The sequence below is a fragment of the Siphateles boraxobius genome, unplaced genomic scaffold, assembly GCF_051911475.1.
Source record: "Siphateles boraxobius isolate OS27281-9 unplaced genomic scaffold, OSU_SipBor_1 29, whole genome shotgun sequence".
In the NCBI taxonomy this organism is placed as follows: Eukaryota; Metazoa; Chordata; class Actinopteri; order Cypriniformes; family Leuciscidae; genus Siphateles; species Siphateles boraxobius.
In genome coordinates this window covers 1,687,501-1,707,555 of record NW_027508908.1, presented here as the reverse complement: position 1 = coordinate 1,707,555, position 20,055 = coordinate 1,687,501, and the positions used below count along the sequence as shown (strand labels likewise).

At 36.0% G+C, this 20,055-nt stretch overlaps 1 protein-coding gene across 9 annotated transcripts in view; it reads left to right on the top strand.

Annotated features, from left to right (window-relative positions):
* Positions 1 to 20,055, top strand: part of inpp4b (inositol polyphosphate-4-phosphatase type II B) — a 177,119-nt gene that overhangs the window by 111,849 nt on the left and 45,215 nt on the right. For all 9 annotated transcript variants that reach the window (XM_077245910.1, XM_077245914.1, XM_077245913.1 and 6 more), the window contains one exon: positions 7,162 to 7,270. In XM_077245910.1, the coding sequence (XP_077102025.1) occupies positions 7,162 to 7,270 (109 nt within the window). The remainder of the gene's footprint in view (positions 1 to 7,161; positions 7,271 to 20,055) is intronic.

Genomic DNA, 20,055 nt, shown 5'->3' with positions numbered 1-20,055 from the left:
TGCATGTCAAAATATTAGCATTCACCGCAACTGTGAAGTCTTTTACCAATACCGCCAATGCATCACGCTCTAAATATCACTTTTAAATCCCTTATTGTTTCGATTTTAGATGCTTAAAGTAATGTCTTTTTTTAGTAATTTCAAATGTTTAAAAATATATATATTCATTACCGGTCAAAAGTTTGGGTTTGGTAAGATTTGTTTTTGAAAGTAGTCCTTTCTGCTCACCAAGGCTGCATTTATTTGATCAGAAATACTGTAAAAACAGTAATATTGTGAAATATTATTACAATTGAAAATAACTTTCTATGTGAATATGTAATTTATTCCTGTGATCAAAGCTGAATTTTCAGCATCATTACTCCAGTCTTCAGAAATCCTTCAGTGTCCTTCAGAAATCAGTATAATATGATGATTTGATGCTCAAGAAACATTTATTATTATTATCAATGTTTAAAACAGTTGTGCTGCTTAATATTATTGTATACTTTTGTATAATATTTTTATACAATGATTAAATAATTAGTTTGTAATATTATTTATAATTTTTTTCAGGATTCTTTGATAATTAGAAAGAATAAAAGAATGTTATATATAATATATATATATATATATATATATATATATATATATATATATATATATATATATATATATATATATATACCATGTAAAAGACTGTTATTTTTTATGAATTTAATTTAATAAAATGGTTCAATCAAATCTTTTAAAAAAGTATATATTATATACACTAGTACTGTATATAATATGAACAAAATCTATTATGACTAGGTGAGCTAATGCTAAAATTATAATATTTATGTACAGAAGAATGTCTTTCCAGCCATGACAGTGTCCCAGTGTCTGATACAGAACAGCTGAGTGTCAGAATGAAAGACTTCATCTCCTGATTCAACTGGGTTCATGTTGTTAATGGTGCTGCATCTTTAAAGACGCTGCGCAAACACAATTTCCTCGAAGACGGTTTTGTTGACAGCCTCAAACAGAAGTCCTGAGGTGACAGTGGTGGACAGCACTTTACAGCACACTAGCCTTCAACATCTGCTTCTTACCAGCAACATGCCATTGGATGTTTTTATTTTTCATTTTTGCATAGTGCTGACAAGCCACTTAGCTGCTCTTAAGGACTATATTTACATCGTAAATATTTAAATATAAACAATTATTTAAATCTGTTTTCAAATGTTGTTTTTTAGAAACATGAAAGTGTTTTTCTTTCCAAAGCTATTCACACATTCAAATGTCAATCCTCAGCTTAACTTTATCATCGAATAGCCTATTTCACTTCATAAAACGTTGCAGAAACTAGAGCTGTCAATCAAATTAAAACTGCTAATCTAATTAATTACACATTATTATGGATGCTATAATTCAACTAATTACAATAATCAAGTTAATGACATTACAATAATCACTGACAAAAGCCCAGAAATAGATTTATTTAAGAAACGTGTAAAGATTAATGTTTATTGCACCAGACTAAGTATTGAATTGACATTATGAAAAGTGACTTTAGATGTCAATATATTGTTTGTTTTATTTTCATGTTACAAATAAAAAAATTCTGTCATCATTTACTCACCCTCATGTTTAGTCTTTGGGGTAATGCATTACAAGTAATGCGAGTTATGTAATCAGATTACTTTTTCTAAGTAACTAGTAAAGTAACATATGACTTAACATATTACTTTTTCAAATAAGTAACACAAGGTATTTGTTTTCCCGTTTATTAAATGACAGCTCTCTTGTCCCCATGTTGAGAGAAATCGGGAGTAATTGCAAAGGCGTTTTGTAAACATGATGGTTATTGTAGTTATAGACTTTCGAAATATTACTCAAACCTGCAACCACACTAATAAGTGTGGACAAAAATAACTTTTTTGTTTTTAATGCAGAATTATAGTTGAACTATTCTTCTGCAATCCAGAATGGCAGCACTGCTGAAAGGTTACATTTACATTCATGTATTTGACAGACGCTTTTATCCAAAGCAACTTGCATTGCATTTTAAGGTACGCATTTACACTCTTATCAGTTCTTGATTTACCTGGGAATCGAACTCATGACCTTGACGTTGCAAGCACTAACGGTTTGTTGTTAGCAAAGGTTTGTTTGTACTGCGCTCTTATGCTTAAATATTACTAATATTAGAATTACATTCGAATTTAATATAATTATTATATTCTAACTTAATTTCAGTTAGGGGAAAAAAGTTTTTAGCTTGTCTCCTGAGAAGCTAGAATATTGTGCAATGAAATAACATGACAAAAAAAGTGCATAACATTTAAAATAATGTTTATAAATCAAATATAACTTTGTAAATCGCATAAACAATTATGAACAAAAAAGCATCATGTATTTATGCATAGTTTACAAAGAGTCGAGTCACCGATCAAACAGAGTACTTTTTTTTGCATTTAAAAACATGAGATGCAGTGGAATGAAAAAAAACCCTCAAACGTTTCTAAACGTTGAACATTTAACTGTGCACGGCTTTCTAAACATGCGGATCTCTGCTGCGATGCTCGAGAGCAATGCTCAAAGATGTCCATCGAGTGCTTGTTTACATAGAAAACAATGGAAAAGCAGCGCAGCAAGTGCGGTTTCGACATAACCGAGATCTTCTTCGCATTGAGCTTATGTATTTCTGCAATGTTTTGAATGAACAACGCAGAAGCGCCGCATCCAGTAGGTTCAATTGGATAGACTAAGAAAAACATTACAACGCAACAACTCTTAAATCATCATCTCATCTCGTTCGCCACTGACAAGTTCGCACCTAAAATTCAAATGCACCGTGTTTGTATTAGAGCGTGGATTTTTATTTAAAATTTGACAAATATTGAAGTCTACTGTTAAGGTGTGAATTTGCATTTGCATTTGCATTTGCACTTGTTGTGTGAAATATTTTTTTTTTTGTTATTAAAAAACAAAGCAAGCCCAACCCAAGTGAGAAAAAGTAACGCAAAAGTAATCTAATGTCAAATGTTATGTTACTTTTTATGTAATTACTTTACATAAAAAGTAACTAAGTAATGCAATTAGGCCTCGTTTACACTGCAGGTCTTGATGCCCAATTTTGATTTGTTGCCTATATCCGTTTTTTTGACCGTCCGTTTACACGTTTTTTTGAACGTCCGTTTACACGTTCCTTTAACCGTCCGTTTACACGTTCTTTTTAACCGTCCGTTTACACGTCTTTTTGACCGTCCGTTTACACGTTTTTTTGACCGTCCGTTTACACGTTTTTTTTAACGTCCGTTTACACGTTCTTTTAACCGTCCGTTTACACGTTCTTTTTAACCGTCCGTTTACACGTCTTATTGACCGTCCGTTTACACGTCTTTTTGACCGTCCGTTTACACGTTCTTTTAACCGTCCGTTTACACGTTCTTTTAACCGTCCGTTTACACGTTCTTTTAACCGTCCGTTTACACGTTCCTTTAACCGTCCGTTTACACGTTCTTTTTAACCGTCCGTTTACACGTCTTATTGACCGTCCGTTTACACGTCTTTTTGACCGTCCGTTTACACGTTCTTTTAACCGTCCGTTTACACGTTCTTTTAACCGTCCGTTTACACGTTCTTTTAACAGTCCGTTTACACGTTCTTTTAACCGTCCGTTTACTCGTTCTTTTAACCGTCCGTTTACACGTCTTTTTGACCGTCCGTTTACACGTTTTTTTGAACGTCCGTTTACACGTTCTTTTAACCGTCCGTTTACACGTTCTTTTAACCGTCCGTTTACACGTTCTTTTAACCGTCCATTTACACGTTCTTTTAACCGTCCGTTTACACGTTCTTTTAACCGTCCGTTTACTCGTTCTTTTAACCGTCCGTTTACACGTCTTTTTGATCGTCCGTTTACACGTTCTTTCAATTGTGACCCATATCCGATTCATGTGTTTACACTTGACATACTATCTGAAACGTTGCGCATGCTTAAAGGGGGTTCTTGCACAGATGGATGAACGCGAAATATGCTTGATGCTAGCTTTGCGATATATGCGAAGTTCACCATGATTTTGATGCGGAGGAGGACGAAAAGGGCCATCATTGCAGCTGCGCATGTGCTTCAGTTAATGTGTGCGAGAGAGATCTAAGGACTGGTGGGAACAAACAACACCATCTCATGAAAGTGCATATCTAATACTATCTATACCACTTATTTTATTTCTCGTGCCATTTATACGCCTAAAATTGTTTTTGCGTGCATGATACGCACTGTAAACCCCTTGGGTAGGATTAGGGGTGTGTGGAGTGCGTGCGTATTACACGCCATAATGGCACGAGAAATAAAATTCATGCTATAGATACACATTTTAATGAGATCGTGGCGGGCTTTAACGAGGAGCAGTGGATCCGAAATTTGAGGACGAGCAAGCCAACCTTTGATATGTTGTGTCAACGTGTTTCCACATTCCTCTCCTACGACGACACGACGTTTCGCCGGGCCATCCATCCCATTGCAGACGCGCGTCTGGGTTTCTCTCGTCATTAAACCGCGGAGACGTAGCCTAATGCCTCAGGAAATCCGATCTGTCAATTTACATGACAGTCGCATTGGCACATATCTGATTTATATCCGATTTTTTCCAAATATGAACAAGGCCTGAAACCGATTTCGAAAAACCCGAATGCATGCGTTTTTATCCTGTTTACACGGTCATAGAACACGATCTGTGTCACATATAAGCAAAAAATCGGAATTGGGTCACATTTCACTGACAGTGTAAACGAGGCCTGAGTTATTTTTTTAAGGGAGTAACGCAATAACGCATTACTTTTAAAAGCAACTTTCCCCAACACTGCTCATGTGGTTCCAAACCTGTATGCACTTCAGCAGAACACAAAAGAAGACAAGTTTCGGTTCCCATTGACTTTTTTGTTCTTTCAATGGAAGTCAATGGGAACCAAAACTGTTTAGTCATCAGCGTTCTTCAAAACATCCACTTTTATGTTCCACAATTAGAAAGAACACCATTGGATCTACATTAGGGTGAGTAAACGATGACAATGATCTTTTTGGGTGGACTATCCCTTTAATTGGCATAATTGTATATTTTTTTGCGTACTTTCATGCAGTACCGAATTAATTGCAGCAAATTAACGTGTTGAACTGACAGCCCTACTTTAAAGGTTTCTAGTCCTCTGCGAACAATTCATCTCCACCACTGAGAGACACAGGTGCCTGAGCCGCTCGGATCAGAGCCTCCATTTATAGAGCCTGCAAGAACCTGCACAAATCGCCTCCAAATTGGGCCATGTGTGACGGATGATCCTGACCCGTATATATGCCACTATTCATCGTGTGGGTGCACTGTTGTGAAACAGCCAATTAGAGTCTCCTGAATAGGCCGGGGAGCGGCAAGAGCGTGAGGGTGGGATGCGAGTCGTCGCACAAGAACCTCGTCGTCATTAGCGAAGGAACGAAGCTTATAACCGTCACGATCCCCGTGTTTCGGGGTCGGCGTGTTTGAAGGGACCCCAATCATTATTTTCTGTTTAATGTTTCGCGCTCACTTCCCTTGGAGCCGATCGGTTGACCTTGCATATATCTAGCAGAAATACTGCAGATGCTGTGTATGACCTGCACAGTGACCGCACACAATATTTCACATTCATTTTCTCCATAGGCGACTTTGGGAAATCGATGTGAAATGGGTGTAAAAATAAAACCACTGCAAATTTCATGTGTGAATCATTTGGCCGCCCTCTCTATTTCAGTGTATGTTGGGCGATGTATTAATATATATGAATATTCTCCACTGCAGCTTGTTTATGCTCTAAGCAACCGCCTATACATTCTAGTTTTAAGCCTTAAACTAAAGCAATCTGGTCTGAGTTGAATCATTGGAATATAAAGTCTTTTTTTTAATGAATTGTATTGTCAGAACAAACACGTGTTTTACAACCTCACATTTTATAGGATATAAAATAAACATGGAATATATTATTTGCACAGTTGCACAGTAGTTGGTTCATGGAGTGACCCATTTGTTCCTCGGGGCATGAATGTTTAGTCGTCTAATGATGCCTGATATTGTGTTCCTGGAGTACTGAGATTTTGTCCTAAAGAGTCCATGAGCTGGTTTTGATGTAATGTTCCCATGATATTTCATTAAAAATGACTAAAATAGAAAGAAATTAATTTATTGTATTCATAAATTAAATATAGTGGTTGGAGTGTGTGTGTGTGTGTGTGTGTGTGTGTGTGTGTGTGTGTGTGTGTGTGTGTGTGTGTGTGTGTGTGTGTGTGTGTGTGTGTGTGTGTGTGTGTGTGTGTGTGTGTGTGTGTGTGTGTGTGTGTGTAAAATAAATATAATAATATACACCACCATTAAAAAGTTTGGGGTCAGTAATAATATTTTATTTTATTTTTTAAGAAATTTAAACTTTTATTCAGCAAGGATGCATTGAATTGGTCAAAAGTGACAGTAAAAACATGTATAATGTTACAAAAGATTGTATTTCAAATAAATGCTGTTCTTTTGAACTTTCTATTCATCAAAAAATTCTGGGGAAAAAAATTGTACTACTCTTTTCGACATTGATACCAAAAATAAATGTTTCTTGAGCATCAAATCATCATATTAGAATGATTTCTGAAGGATCATGTGACACTGAAGACTGGAGTAATGATGCTGACAATTCAGCTTTGATCACAGGAATACATTATATTATAAAATACATTCAAATAAATGCTGCTTTGGTGAGCATAAGTGACTTGTTTTAATAACTTTATTGCTCAGGATTGTGGGTAGTTAAGTACTATGTACTGAGTAACTGGAAATTTGGATATACAATGTAGTTTTCATATAAAACTGAAGCATATACTATCTTGTTCATATTACTTGTGATATTCAATAGTATTTATTCTGGAGCTCTGCTGTTGTGCAGGTGATTTCCATACTTGAAACGCATCACACATTTAAATAAGTCTAAACAGCACGTCGTTCCACTCTACGCCCTGTTCAATAGATGCATCACAGTTCTTCAGTTGGAACAGGCTGTTTGGGTGGATTCACAAAACAACAGGAAGCACATATAACAAGACGAAATATAGACGTAAACCATACGCCGTGGGCTTGTTTCTGATTTGTAAGGCCTGTTGAAGGATGTTTGCTGTTTCCTCCACAGATTCCTTCTATGATGTGGTCACAGTTGGAGCTCCGGCATCACATTCGCAAGGCTTCAAGAGCGGAGGCTTGCAGAAACTGCTCAGCAAATACGAATCCGAGAAGAAGAGGTCAGTCTCCACACGTATGCACACGCCATGCTCATATGGTTATGAATAACCATGGCTCATATGGTCATGATTTTCTTACAGCCGTATTAAACCATGTAAGCCTCCATCTGTGCGTGAGATATAAACTAGGAAAGTTCGCTTTTTGAATACAAAATATGTCATTTAGTGTATGTCATTTGTGCAGAGACGTTTTTATACAAGATTAATTTGTCAACACAAGACCCCCGATGAGTTTTTTATTTAATGAGATATTATAAATTCATGTAGCTAATCCTTGTCATCCGTGTCTTTATTATGTGAAACAAAAAATAATTTGAGACCACAGGCTGTCAAGCTTTGAAAAAAAGGTGGCAAAACACTATAAAAACACTATAAACGTATTGCACATTGGCTTTGTGTGATGCACGTAGCGATAGTAGTGAGTCTCAGGAACTTGCACTGTGTAAATTGATTATTTTGCTGGAGAGAAATATGAGCTGCAGCACATTTTAGATGCATTTCTAGGGAATTGTATGAAGGTTGCATCATTCGGAAGCAGAACGCTAATCCACACGTGCACATTTTCATCTTTTTGAAGTTAATATTGTTGATGTTTTTCCTTTAGGCTCAGAAATTTTCCCTCATTAAGACTCTTTAAATGGATCAGTCGGTTAATCCGGTTGATTTCGATGAATGATGGAGTTGTTTCACAATTCCTCACACACTCCAGTTGCCCTGATTCGTGAACCCAATAGCACTATGATTTTCTGCCTTATCGATTTTTGAATGAAGCCTAGACTTTCAGTTAAACCTGGGTTTTACATTCATAGGTGTACTATCAGAGTAGAACAGGGCTGTCTGAGGTCCGGCCCGCAGGCCAATTGTGGCCCGGGGATGAATTTTAAACGACCCGCAGCTTGTCTATTAGAATAAATTATATGTGGTCCGCCACGGATCATTTAGGCCTACAAATCATGCAGTTCCACATTGGCAACACAAGCTGACGGCACTAGATTTTAGGCCAGGTGTAGCAGTAAACCGTGAGAGAAACTGAATTTGATAACTGATAAGCGCTGCCATTTCTGTCGCTTATGAGAAACATTAAACGCGCCAAAAGCGGCACACGGACCATTTATTATCTTTTATTATCTTATTATCCATTTAATGCGTTTACTCGCTGACCGTCTCAATCACACGACCACTAAACAGCGCAGTGACATCCAGTGAGAAGCGCTCGAGTTCAGCGCAGAAGTCTCCGATACAAGCACAAATGTCTTGGTGATTTAAACTAGTTTAAAGCCAGATGAAACCAGCGCTGACGTTCTCAACAACATTGCCGCGGAAAAACATCTGATGCGACAAACAATCCAGGTAGAATACTTTTCAATTACCAACATTAACATGGATTTACTGTAGTAACACTAACTGTAAAAACATGGTATAAAAGTAGAAATGTGGGATATTCATATCGAATTTTATTATATTATCAATGTAGACATGTATTAAGTATTCAAGTCCCACTGTGGTGAAAGTCAAGTTTTTAAAGTTGTTTACATGTCTAAGTGGTGTTTTTAATATGCTTTGAGACAAAGCATGTGTAAATTCATGAGTCAACACCATTGCTGAGTATTTTCTTCTTAAATCTGCAGTGAACCAAAGACAGTTTAAAAAACACGGTTTGAAATCGCTGGTGTTTCGGACGTCACACACTACCTTGTAACCAATAAGATCAACGTGTGATCGTCAACGAGTGGATCTCTGAGCTGGTGTGAGTGAGTGGAGGCGGGGCTCATTTGCATATGCATAGATCCCCGTATACTAAATGAGGCCAGGTTGTAGAGTTACATTCAAGCTATTTTAAGGCATGAAGAATTTTTTCAAGGAAAAAACGTTTAAATATGTAATTTTGGTGATTAAAGATTAGTTTTAAGGAATACAATAATTGACTACAGGGGGACTTTAAATAAAATATAGGGCAAATTGCAGATACATTTGATATAAGATAGTTTTGTGCATTTTTATTTATACTAAATGTGTTGATTGACTAAATACCATAAATCTATTCTAGATACTATAGAAACCATATTGTTATATATATTTTTTTACCGTGGTAGTGAGGTGCCATGTGTGGTTTTACCTGTGGGTATCATGATCCAAATGCATGATACTCTAGATGACCAATGGTTAATTTTAATAAGAGTAGAGTTGTAATTCGGTAAGAATATTTAAATGTTAACCTTTAAGAATGAGGGTTTAAAATTGTACAGATGTTATTGTTTTTATTGATGTGTATATATATATATATATATATATATATATATATATATATATGTATACATGTAATGGAGGTGGTCAGCCTTTATCTAGTCTTCTCAACAGTGGTCGTGCCTGACATATCAGGCTAAAAGCACTTAGTCTAGAGGTGCAAGGATTGTACTGTCATGAGTAATCAGTGTTCACTTGTGATAGCAGAAGTTTAGTATAAGTTTTAAATTGTTGGTGCTCCTGGAATATACAGTAATAGCAGAACTGCTCTTTCTCTCTCTGTAGTCTTTAATGACTTTAGTAACTTCAGAGTCGGACAGTTTCCCTGTTGGATCCCTTTGGCACAGCACACTCTTGACATGTTTGTCACCCTCAGATGAATCGTGACCGTCTCTGTCTCGTCCATCTCCCACTCCTCCTTTATATTCTGTTCAGTTTGTCCTCACAGAGATGTTGAATTAGAAAGCCTGGCAGTCATTGAGCAGTTTGTCTGTCCTTGTCGTCACACCAAATATTTCAGATATGATTGTTGTTTTTTTATTATTCCCAGTCCTCTAAAGAAGAAGGAAAAGCATGTCTTGTCATTCCAGCCCACTTGTGATATCCATAAGTCAAGAGCTCCACAACACAGATTTCTCTTATTCGGTTATTTGCATTTTTGTGGAGGATCACAGATGGCTATCGTGGATGCAATCTTGTCGATACGAGGCTGGTCATGTGAACGTGTCCATTTGTTTATCATTTAAGTTGTACTTCACTCAAACCCTCTGAGGACAGACTCATTAAAAAACCAAGCAAAGTCCAATTATTTTCTTTACAGTGCCGGGGTTTTTCATGTTACTGAGCTTGACCAACAGAGGAATACTAGTATGAAGGAATTCAACATCCTTTCAAAAGTTTCCAGCCTCCAGTGGTGGGAAGATTTATCAGTCGAGAGCGCCACTGATACGAGGCAAGGACATTTGCCGTTTCTACCAGAGAGAAATCAATTTGTGAAAGACCGTTCGCGCTGCACATTAATCCAGGCTGAGACGGGCCTCATTTTGTTTCCTTTCTGAGTTTGCTAATGTTTTACTTCATGCTCAGATTTTCCTTTTTTCTACTTCCTCACAAGCTGAGAGAGTCCTTCCTTTTTTAGAATTCTTTCTATTAAAACAGTGCTGTATTAAATTTGCATATAAAGTTAAAGATGCTTGTTAAAGGGAAACTTCACCCAACAATTAAAATTGGCATAATTTACTCTCCCTTGTGTTCTTCCAAACCTGTGTGACTTTCTTTGGAAAGTAAAAGGTATTAAAAGATTGTACTTTTGCCTCCAATTACAATAAATGAAGGGTTTGTTCACACTTTTAGTTCGGTTCGCTTGGATTGTTTGGTCCGATCCAAAAAAAAAAGCAAACGTTCACATTGCCATTTTAACACTGAACCTAAAGGCAACCAATAAGTTTTTAATCCAACCAAACGTGCAGAACTGGTTTTATCACCTGAATCATTTGATTCATTGGAAAGATCCGACTCAAAAGAATGAAATGTTCATAATCCGGCTGAACTATGGCAGATGGAGTTTGGTGAATGTTGATTTAAATTTGATTGGTTGCTTACAAAAAGCTACTTTCAAAGACTTGAAAGTATAGTATAATATCATATAGGCTACTTTTCTGGTATTTTTAAGTCCTTTTTGAAGCCTAAAAGATCGAGTCCCTATTGTAGTTTCATGGAAAAGAGCGCCCGAATGCATTCTTCAAAGTGTCTCCTTTTCTGTTCCACTGATGAAAAAGCTTTCGAACGACATGAGTATAAATAAATAATGCAAAATGTTCATTTTATGATCTCTTTAAATTCCATTCTAGGTTGTTTTTTAATCTCTGAACACATAAATGGGGAGTTCACACAACATGTAGTGCAGCAGAACTTGACGTGCGTGAACGATCAATTTGTGTATTTTCATGGACAATGAGAGATGACCTCACGAGCAAACCCATATTCATTCACACATCCGCCCGGACCTTCCTGGAAAGCAACCTTTTAGCTTTTTCTTTGATTAGAGGACAAATAATTAGACAGACACGATTATTGCCCATTATTAATGTATCGCAAGAAAAAGGATGCTGGGGGGAAAAAGGACGCTGAAAGCGAAATGAAAGGGCCATCTGTCTTTTCTTCTGCCTATAGAGCCAAGCAGGGAAGAATCCATCAGGTCAGGGCTGGATGCTACAAAGGATTTGATTGGCCTGCTATGTGAGAGCCAATCAATATCCATTTCTCTGGTTCCCTGAGGCCGCCTCCGAGCCCGAGCATTTATTTCTCTTTAACATCCGCAAGCTTTTTATTTGCCTTTAATTTGAGCGTGTCTGCATGACTAGAATGTTCTGTCGTTTAGCAGTCGATTTGCTTTTTTGCACAATGATAATCGTCTTCTTCCAGATGGCGGGATTGAGTGTTTTTGTGGTGGATTTTGAGTGTGTGTACTTTGACTACACACCAGCTAACAGGGAACATTCTCGGAATTTTGGCAAACGTTCTGGCAAGGTTCTCTCAAAGTTCTAAACAAATGTAATGGTTCCAGTAACGGTAAAAGACAGGGGTGTAACGATACCCTCATGTCACGATTCGATACATATCACGATACTGAACTCACGATACAATATTATTGCGATACTCGGAGGTCATATGGTAAAAAAAAAAAAAAAAGTAATATGGTAAAATGTTGAGAAAAAATGCATTGTTGATTAAAATGCTAAATTTGATTTTATTGTGGGTGTAAATGAATAGGCTTGGAAACCCAATGCACAGGACAAGAGAGACACCAGAATAAAAATATTCATGATATTGAAGCTGAAAATACAGAATTATTTCAGACGAATATGCTTGCACAAATAGATATTTAAAATAACGTAGGCCACTTTTTACTGGTAACATCAGACATTTGGCATTATCAGGACCCACAAATATTCCCCCATTGCATTATTATACATTATATTCAACATTATATATGGCAGTTAATGTAGTACTGACACAAAAACTCTGAAAACGTAAAAAAAATTCTCACACAGTAGTTTTAATTTTGGGTGAACTATACGCAATACAGATTGTCACTATCCATTGTTGCATTTTTGTATTGCGATATATTGTGACACGATATATTGTTACACCCCTAGTAAAGAATATTCGTTCAAAAGTTATGTGGTCTTTAATAATGTTCTCAAAACATTTGTTTAAAGTTGCTACTTTTTTAGGAAACGTTCAGAGAACATTCAAAATGAACCTTCACATAATGTTTGCAAAATAAAAAATGGAATGTTCCATTAAAGTTCATGCAACCAAGAAAACCTTTTCAAAACAATTAAAAAAATGGATGTTTTGAACGTTCAGAGAATTTAACTTAATGGGAATATTGGCTAAATGTTCTTATAGCATATTTTTGTTTGCTGATATAAGCGTTGTTCCAGCTTTTGGAGTGAATAGGAATGCTAACAGATCGCTTCCTCCATATTATATACCCCCAATACCAGTTTGTAAGGCATGGCCTGGTGTAAACTCTTGCCCTGTGGCATAGATGTCTCTCTGCCTTTACATCTGTACATTTAATTGGAAACACACCAGAGATGTGGGCCTGATTGCACTGAGGGGCTTGGCGTTTCCTTTTTCTCTCATGAGCATCATTTATATTTCCATTGATCATTTATGAATATCCAGACTGCACATTGACTGATCTTCATGTGTGTATGGAGGATGTGGCTAATGGTAGCGCTCCTTTGAAATATTTCCTGCTGTTCTGTGGCGAAATTTCCCTCTTCCCTGCTGTGTGTGATTAATGCTGTGGTGTAGATTATTTTAGGCTAGTTATGCACCCTTTTGAAGAACTGTATATTTGATAATAGACTTTAGAGTAGACAGTATGTTTAATTTTATGACAATGAGGCTTTGTGGAAGATGTTTAGACTCTGTAGCTATGAGGCCACTGGTAATTTAAAGTGGTTCAATTTAGAAAAAATAGTTGGAATCAATATAAGCAAAGATAAAGATAACTAGTAGCTAAAGGTACAAAACAGACTCTTTTGCAAAGACACGCCCCCTTTAGTTACTTTTGCTATGTCCGACAAGCCACGTCCTCCGATCGTCTATTCCTTCTATTAGTGGTCGACTGATATATCGCCATGGCCGATATATCGGCCGACATTTGGCTTTTTTGGAATATCGGCATCGGCCGATAAGTTTTACTGATTGGCCGATGTGTTGGAACCGGGACTTTTATTTTGACGCCTATACGGACTTTTATTTTGACGGGCGGCGCTGAGCACCTGAGAAGAGAACGGCAGCGCCTGATCACACAGCGCTCACTCACATTCTCCGTCTTCATTAGTTTACGATATCTGTCAGTCATATCTAATACTTTGTTAGACAGAACCGGTGGCTACAGAACTGGTAATCAAAGAAAGTACATGGTATGCGATAAAGTAATGCGTTTGCTTTTATATTATTTGTAACCGAAAAGGAAAACAATCAGGCTAAAATACTTTCTCATTTACCGTCAACATTCAGCAAATGCGCATCTACATAATTTAAACAATTCTCTGAATATCTAATAAACATTTAATTTCACAAACCTTGCAGATTTAATCGAATCCAGCTGTGGTATCTTGTGAAGTGTGCGTTTGTAGCCTGCATAAACGTGTTACTGCGAGTGACGGTCCGTGTGAAGTGAGTGAAAGCGAACAGATCAGCTTCACAGGAGACTCGATCGAAAAACTTTAAATCCTTCATTTTAAAATATGCTGTGCTATGTCCAGTTGCCCACTGTGTCATATTCATGTCGTTTTTTCAATGTGTGCTGTATGTAAAATTATCGTTACCTTGTCAAAAGTCAAAGTAAAAAATTGCCTTTATTTGAAAAAATATGATTATCAGTGCGCATGAAATTACCAGATTACTGAGTGCCCTGTTAGTCTTTACTTCCTTTTTATTCGCATATTCATATATTTTTAAACAATTACTTTATTTGTGAAAAATACTGTAATAGGATTGCAGATTCAAGAAGTTGCCATATAAAGTATAGGGCCTAAGCATGTTTATTTTAAAGATTTTTAAATATTTATTATAAATATAAATATCGGCTTTATATCGGCCACCATGCTCTCTAAGATATCGGCCATCAAAAAACCCATATCGGTCGACCACTACCTTCTATTTACAGCATCAAATAAACATGAATGAACATCAGAAGGAATGTTGTTTCAACTGTGGAAAGACGTCAGTACACAGTTTTTCAAGTTCAAATCCACCGACTTTAATCTACTAACTCTCTTGACTGCTTGGTCGGACAAAATGGCGGATTCTGCGGATGGCGGATTATGATTGGTCAGATCGCCTGTCAATCAAACTCCCGACGAAGGGTGAGATTGTTAAAAAGAGCAGTATGTATCTGGCACAAACGCAATAAGGATATCAATAACCTTAAAAAGACATCAAATGTAATGTTTTTGATTATCACTTAAAACTAAACCATACTTTTTTACATAAGAGCATTAAAGAAAATAAATACTGCTATTTTTAACACTTAAAAAATTTAGATTTACTCCTAAATATAAAACTTTTTATAAAAAAATCTACATTTACATTTTAATATAATATAATATTTATTTTAATAATACTACAATATCATTGTTATATATTTATTTATATATATGTACAGAAATGTATTTATATTAATTTACTGCTGTCTTTGAGAAAATATTTTAAACAATTTGTATGCAAAATGTCACAGAATCTTCCCGGCTTACTGCATCTGTGAATCATTATTTTGAATCATTTAATTTAAATGAACTAGCTGAACGAACTGACATGCTAAAATGAATGTGACTACTATGCTAATCAGACTATTTGCTATATCTTCCAATGATATTTGACTATTGTCTCTGCCTCGGTTTATAATACGCCATCTACTTGGCCCACTTGTAAATGAAAATGCAAAAAACATCTGCAGATTCGGTCTGGGCTTTGAGATTGGGAGAAGCTGGAGGGTTTGTGATGAATGAGTCGGCTGCGGCACAAATGCTGTTTTCTTGAAGCCAGGTTGATAAAGAACCTCTTCAAGCTAGATCGGGTCTGGCTCTCCTGAGGTGTTCGGCCAACAAGTCATTAGCCATCGTGCCGGATCTCAGATGGCATCATGTTCCTGCCACTTCCAGTGAATCACATCCTAATAAGTGTTGTGATGAAGCGTCACACCCTTCCTGTCTTACATTCATTTGATATAGGACACTGCCATTAATCGATTTTAAAAATGTTTTTGTTTCATCAACCTCAGAGTTGTTTTCAAATTGTACAGCGTTATTGTACAACTACTCATTTTAAAGTAGTTTCACTCAAGAGAAGTAGTTACTAATTAAAAGTATAGCTAATGGCACAAAGAAATAGGATCTGAAGTAGTTTTTTTATGATAATGTACATTTATGCATTGTAAATATTGAAATGTTTTACCAAACATTTATTGTGCTACCAAAAAATGAAAATGGCACACTGGGAACAGTATTGCTGTTCATGACTCAAATTAATAGTGAATCTATTTTTTAACAATTTTATTTAAATGAACTTTCTGAATTAATCGATTTGATTCAAACAAAATGAACCCTATTGGATGATGACTCAAATGATTCAGTAAATTAGTTTTTAAAACAGCTGACTGAAATGAATTGTCAGAATGAACAGAATCGCTAAAAAAAAGACTGCTTCTCAACACTATTGAGTGATGATAACTCAAAGGAATCTATTTTTGAAGCAACTCACTGAAATGAACCGTCTAAATGAACAAATTTGAGGGATGAATCAAATGAATCGGCGAAACCTTTTAAAACCAGTTCATAAAAATTAGCTGCCTGAACGAATCAATTTGATTCAAACAAACTCAATTGAACACTATAGCAACAGTGAATCAAATCAATTAGTGAATCTATGTTTTGCCCCAGTTCTTTGAAATGAACCGTCTGAGCAAAGTATTTCTCTAAAACAGACTATTTGCAGAAACGTTTGTAAATAAGATCAGTTGATCAATCAAATTAATTGAAAAAGTTGATTGAAAAGAACTGGTCCTTAGCCGATTCACTGTAATGGTGTAGTGTTTTGTCAATCTATAATGCTAAATTTGTTGGAAAAATTTAAATGTATTTGTTAATCACTACTTTTTGCTCCCCTACACTGACATTAACCATCAGTTTGACTTTTAGAGTGTATTCCCTGCTGTATTGTGTCATTACAGAGCTGCTAAATGAGTCCAGTGGCTCGTGTTATTGATGTCCTCTCATATTTTTCACTGTCCTTGGTGTGCGTCTCCTCTCTTTAAGCAAGGCCTTTTTTTTGCTCAGAGCGGCGATGGTTAGCGATCCTCCCGAGAGCCAATTATCTGAAGTCTCGCCCGGATACGCTGATCTAGGATCAGGGCACTAACTCCATCTCTGATCTCCAGCATCACAAACAAACTTACGAACGGACTGGTGTCCGGCTGAACTAGCGGGAAAGACTGATGTCACCGCCCACAGATTTTCCTCATTATCACCTAGTCGTTCGAGTGTGGATGGCGTTCTGTGTTTGATGCTGTCTTAAGAAATCTCACGACTGCCGTTAATAGCGGACTTTGGATACTCGTGACAGAGCCGCTTTGTATTCAGCTGCTCGAGGACTTTCTTCAAGGCCTTATCTAACATTTGAGCACTTATCGTCGTGTATTTGTTCAAGTGGACACATTTATGACTATATTGAGAGAAACTGGTGTTTGACTTCAATACACATGGCAGGGCTCGCATTTATGAGTAATTGGTGGAGAAATATTTGTAATGGCAAATTTATTATAAATGAATTCCAGATGAGATCAATAACAGTAAAGTCATTTGTACCCTTTGTATGGTTGAATTTAATTATCATAAAAGCACAATACGTGTGATTATAATTGAAACATGGTCTGTGAGTGTCACAATAGTTCAGAGAATTACGCTTATAATGTCGAATTAGTGTTAATGTTAAATGTAATGCTGTTAAACATGTTTAATGAATAAAACAAAAAACAAAACAAATCTACCTACTGTATTTCATCCATCATATCAGTATTGATGAAATACAGTATATATATATATATATGTATAAATCTAAATATATATATATATATATATATAAAATACAATACATATTTTTATATAAACATAACATATACATGTATTATATAATATCATAATGTAATATATATGTGTATATATATATATAAATCATTTATCAGTGCAATTAATAAAAAATAATTATATGTAATATAATATATAAATAATATATGATATGATACATATGAATATACAAAATAAACATAACTATATAATTAAAATATAATTAAAAATTTAAATTATATATATATTTTTTCATTTTTTTCGCATACCGTTTAGTGATTGGTATGTTCTAGGAAATTATTGTAAGACATATTCATACTCTGAATCTTTCACTTTCAGTCCATTGTGAGACATATCATCATATTTGCATACAGAGGTCGTATATATAACATCCCGAGGGTCAGAGTGAGGGTAATGGGTCATAAAAAAGTAGATTATGACTTTTTTTGGCTACAAACTGTGTAAGTGGCCATCAGGGGGGGAAATGACCAGCTAAAAATGCATGATATATTCCCTTTAAAAGAGCCATTTCTATTGCCCACCAGTGTCTTCTGAGCTGAGATGAAACACAGGCCGTGATGTTCAGTATTCACGCAGGGATTGTAATTGGTTCATCTGGTTTATTAGATATGTTTCCCGTTCAGATTGCTTAATTGATGTCACAGTGCTGTAATCACACCTGTTTGATGATGAGCAAGATGACACTCTTCTAGTGCTGGGTGGTATAACGGTTCATACCGAATACCGGTGTTTATTTTTGTTATGATATGAATTTTGAATATACCACAATACCTGTATGTGGCTTTAACATCGTTGGGAATGCGGTGCGACACTGTTTGAGAATGGTCGCTTTCCACCGTTGCACTGTGATGATGCACAGCTGTACGTGTTACTAGCGTGACGGTGAAGATGGATAGGTTAAACTATAATTGATTGCTGTCAAATTATATTACAGTGTTTCCCATATATTGGTTCACAATATCAACACTGCCCGACACAAATAGATTTTCCAAAAGGTCTGGTGACATCTGCTGTTCTTCCAGAAACGCCATCATTGTTCATTTGTTGTGCCTTCTCCAAACTCCAAAGGACTTCTGGCTCTTTGAAGAAAAAAAAAAGTCCAACCTCTTTTAATCCTGCGGTGATATACCCGGTGTAATAATTCACAATATCTTTTTGCATTTGTCCCAGCTGGAACCATTTTTTTAAGAAATAGAAAAAACTATTTATAAACTAAATTAATTTAAAAATGCATATTTTTATTTCCATTGTATTAGGCTATTATTTCATTGATTCTTAATTCATTTTATAACACGTTGTTAAAACGGTAGTAATGTTCAAAGCAGTGTTTCCCGCGATTCTAATTCCTGTGTAAATGCAATTATGCCGCGTTAGAGAAGCAATAAACATTCTGTGTAAATGCAATTTTTTTATTATTTTATGCCGCTTCAGATTTGGTTTCTGTGTCGCTTTTCTGTGTAAAGATGCCTTAAACAGCCTTGCAAACCTATATTAAAGGAGAACTCCGGCACAAAATGAACCTGGGGTGTAATAACACATTGGTACCGAGTCAACTGTTCTCTGGGATTTGTTTTCATGATAATCGAGTGTAAAGAGTTTTATCTCTAAAAACTGTTTAGCTTATAACGCTAGTATATGGGGCATATAATAAGTAAAAAGAGATCGCTAGTTAATACCACTAACAAGGCTCAAAATAGCCCCACACTAACACGGTAGCTTAATGAGGGTCTCTACATACAAACCGAAGCACTGAGCACTTTGTAAGTGTACAGACAGTTTAATAATAATATACTTTATAAAGACAGTACCATCGCGGAGCCATCTTTGGAAAACAGTCACGACCAGTCAAACCACGAACGCCGTGCTGTTTCCCAAAGATGGCTCCGCGATGGTACTGTCTTTATAAAGTATATTATTATTAAACTGTCTGTACACTTACAAAGTTCTCAGTGCTTCGGTTTGTATGTAGAGACCCTCATTAAGCTACCGTGTTAGTGTGGGGCTATTTTGAGCCTTGTTAGTGGTATTAACAGCGATCTCTTTTTACTTATTATATGCCCCATATACTAGCGTTATAAGCTAAACAGTTTTTAGAGATAAAACTCTTTACACTCGATTATCATGAAAACAAATCCCAGAGAACAGTTGACTCGGTACCAATGTGTTATTACACCCCAGGTTCATTTTGTGCCGGAGTTCTCCTTTAATACTAGTTTGGGATTTTTTTACAATATTCACTCCTGACAGTAAAATAGGGCATTTTAAGTCGATCTACTGCAGTATTTCCTCTCTCAATCTGAAGAAAATAGGGTTACAAATTCATGGTAAAAAAACAACAAAAAAAAACTCTTATATAGTGAAACCGGTATATTT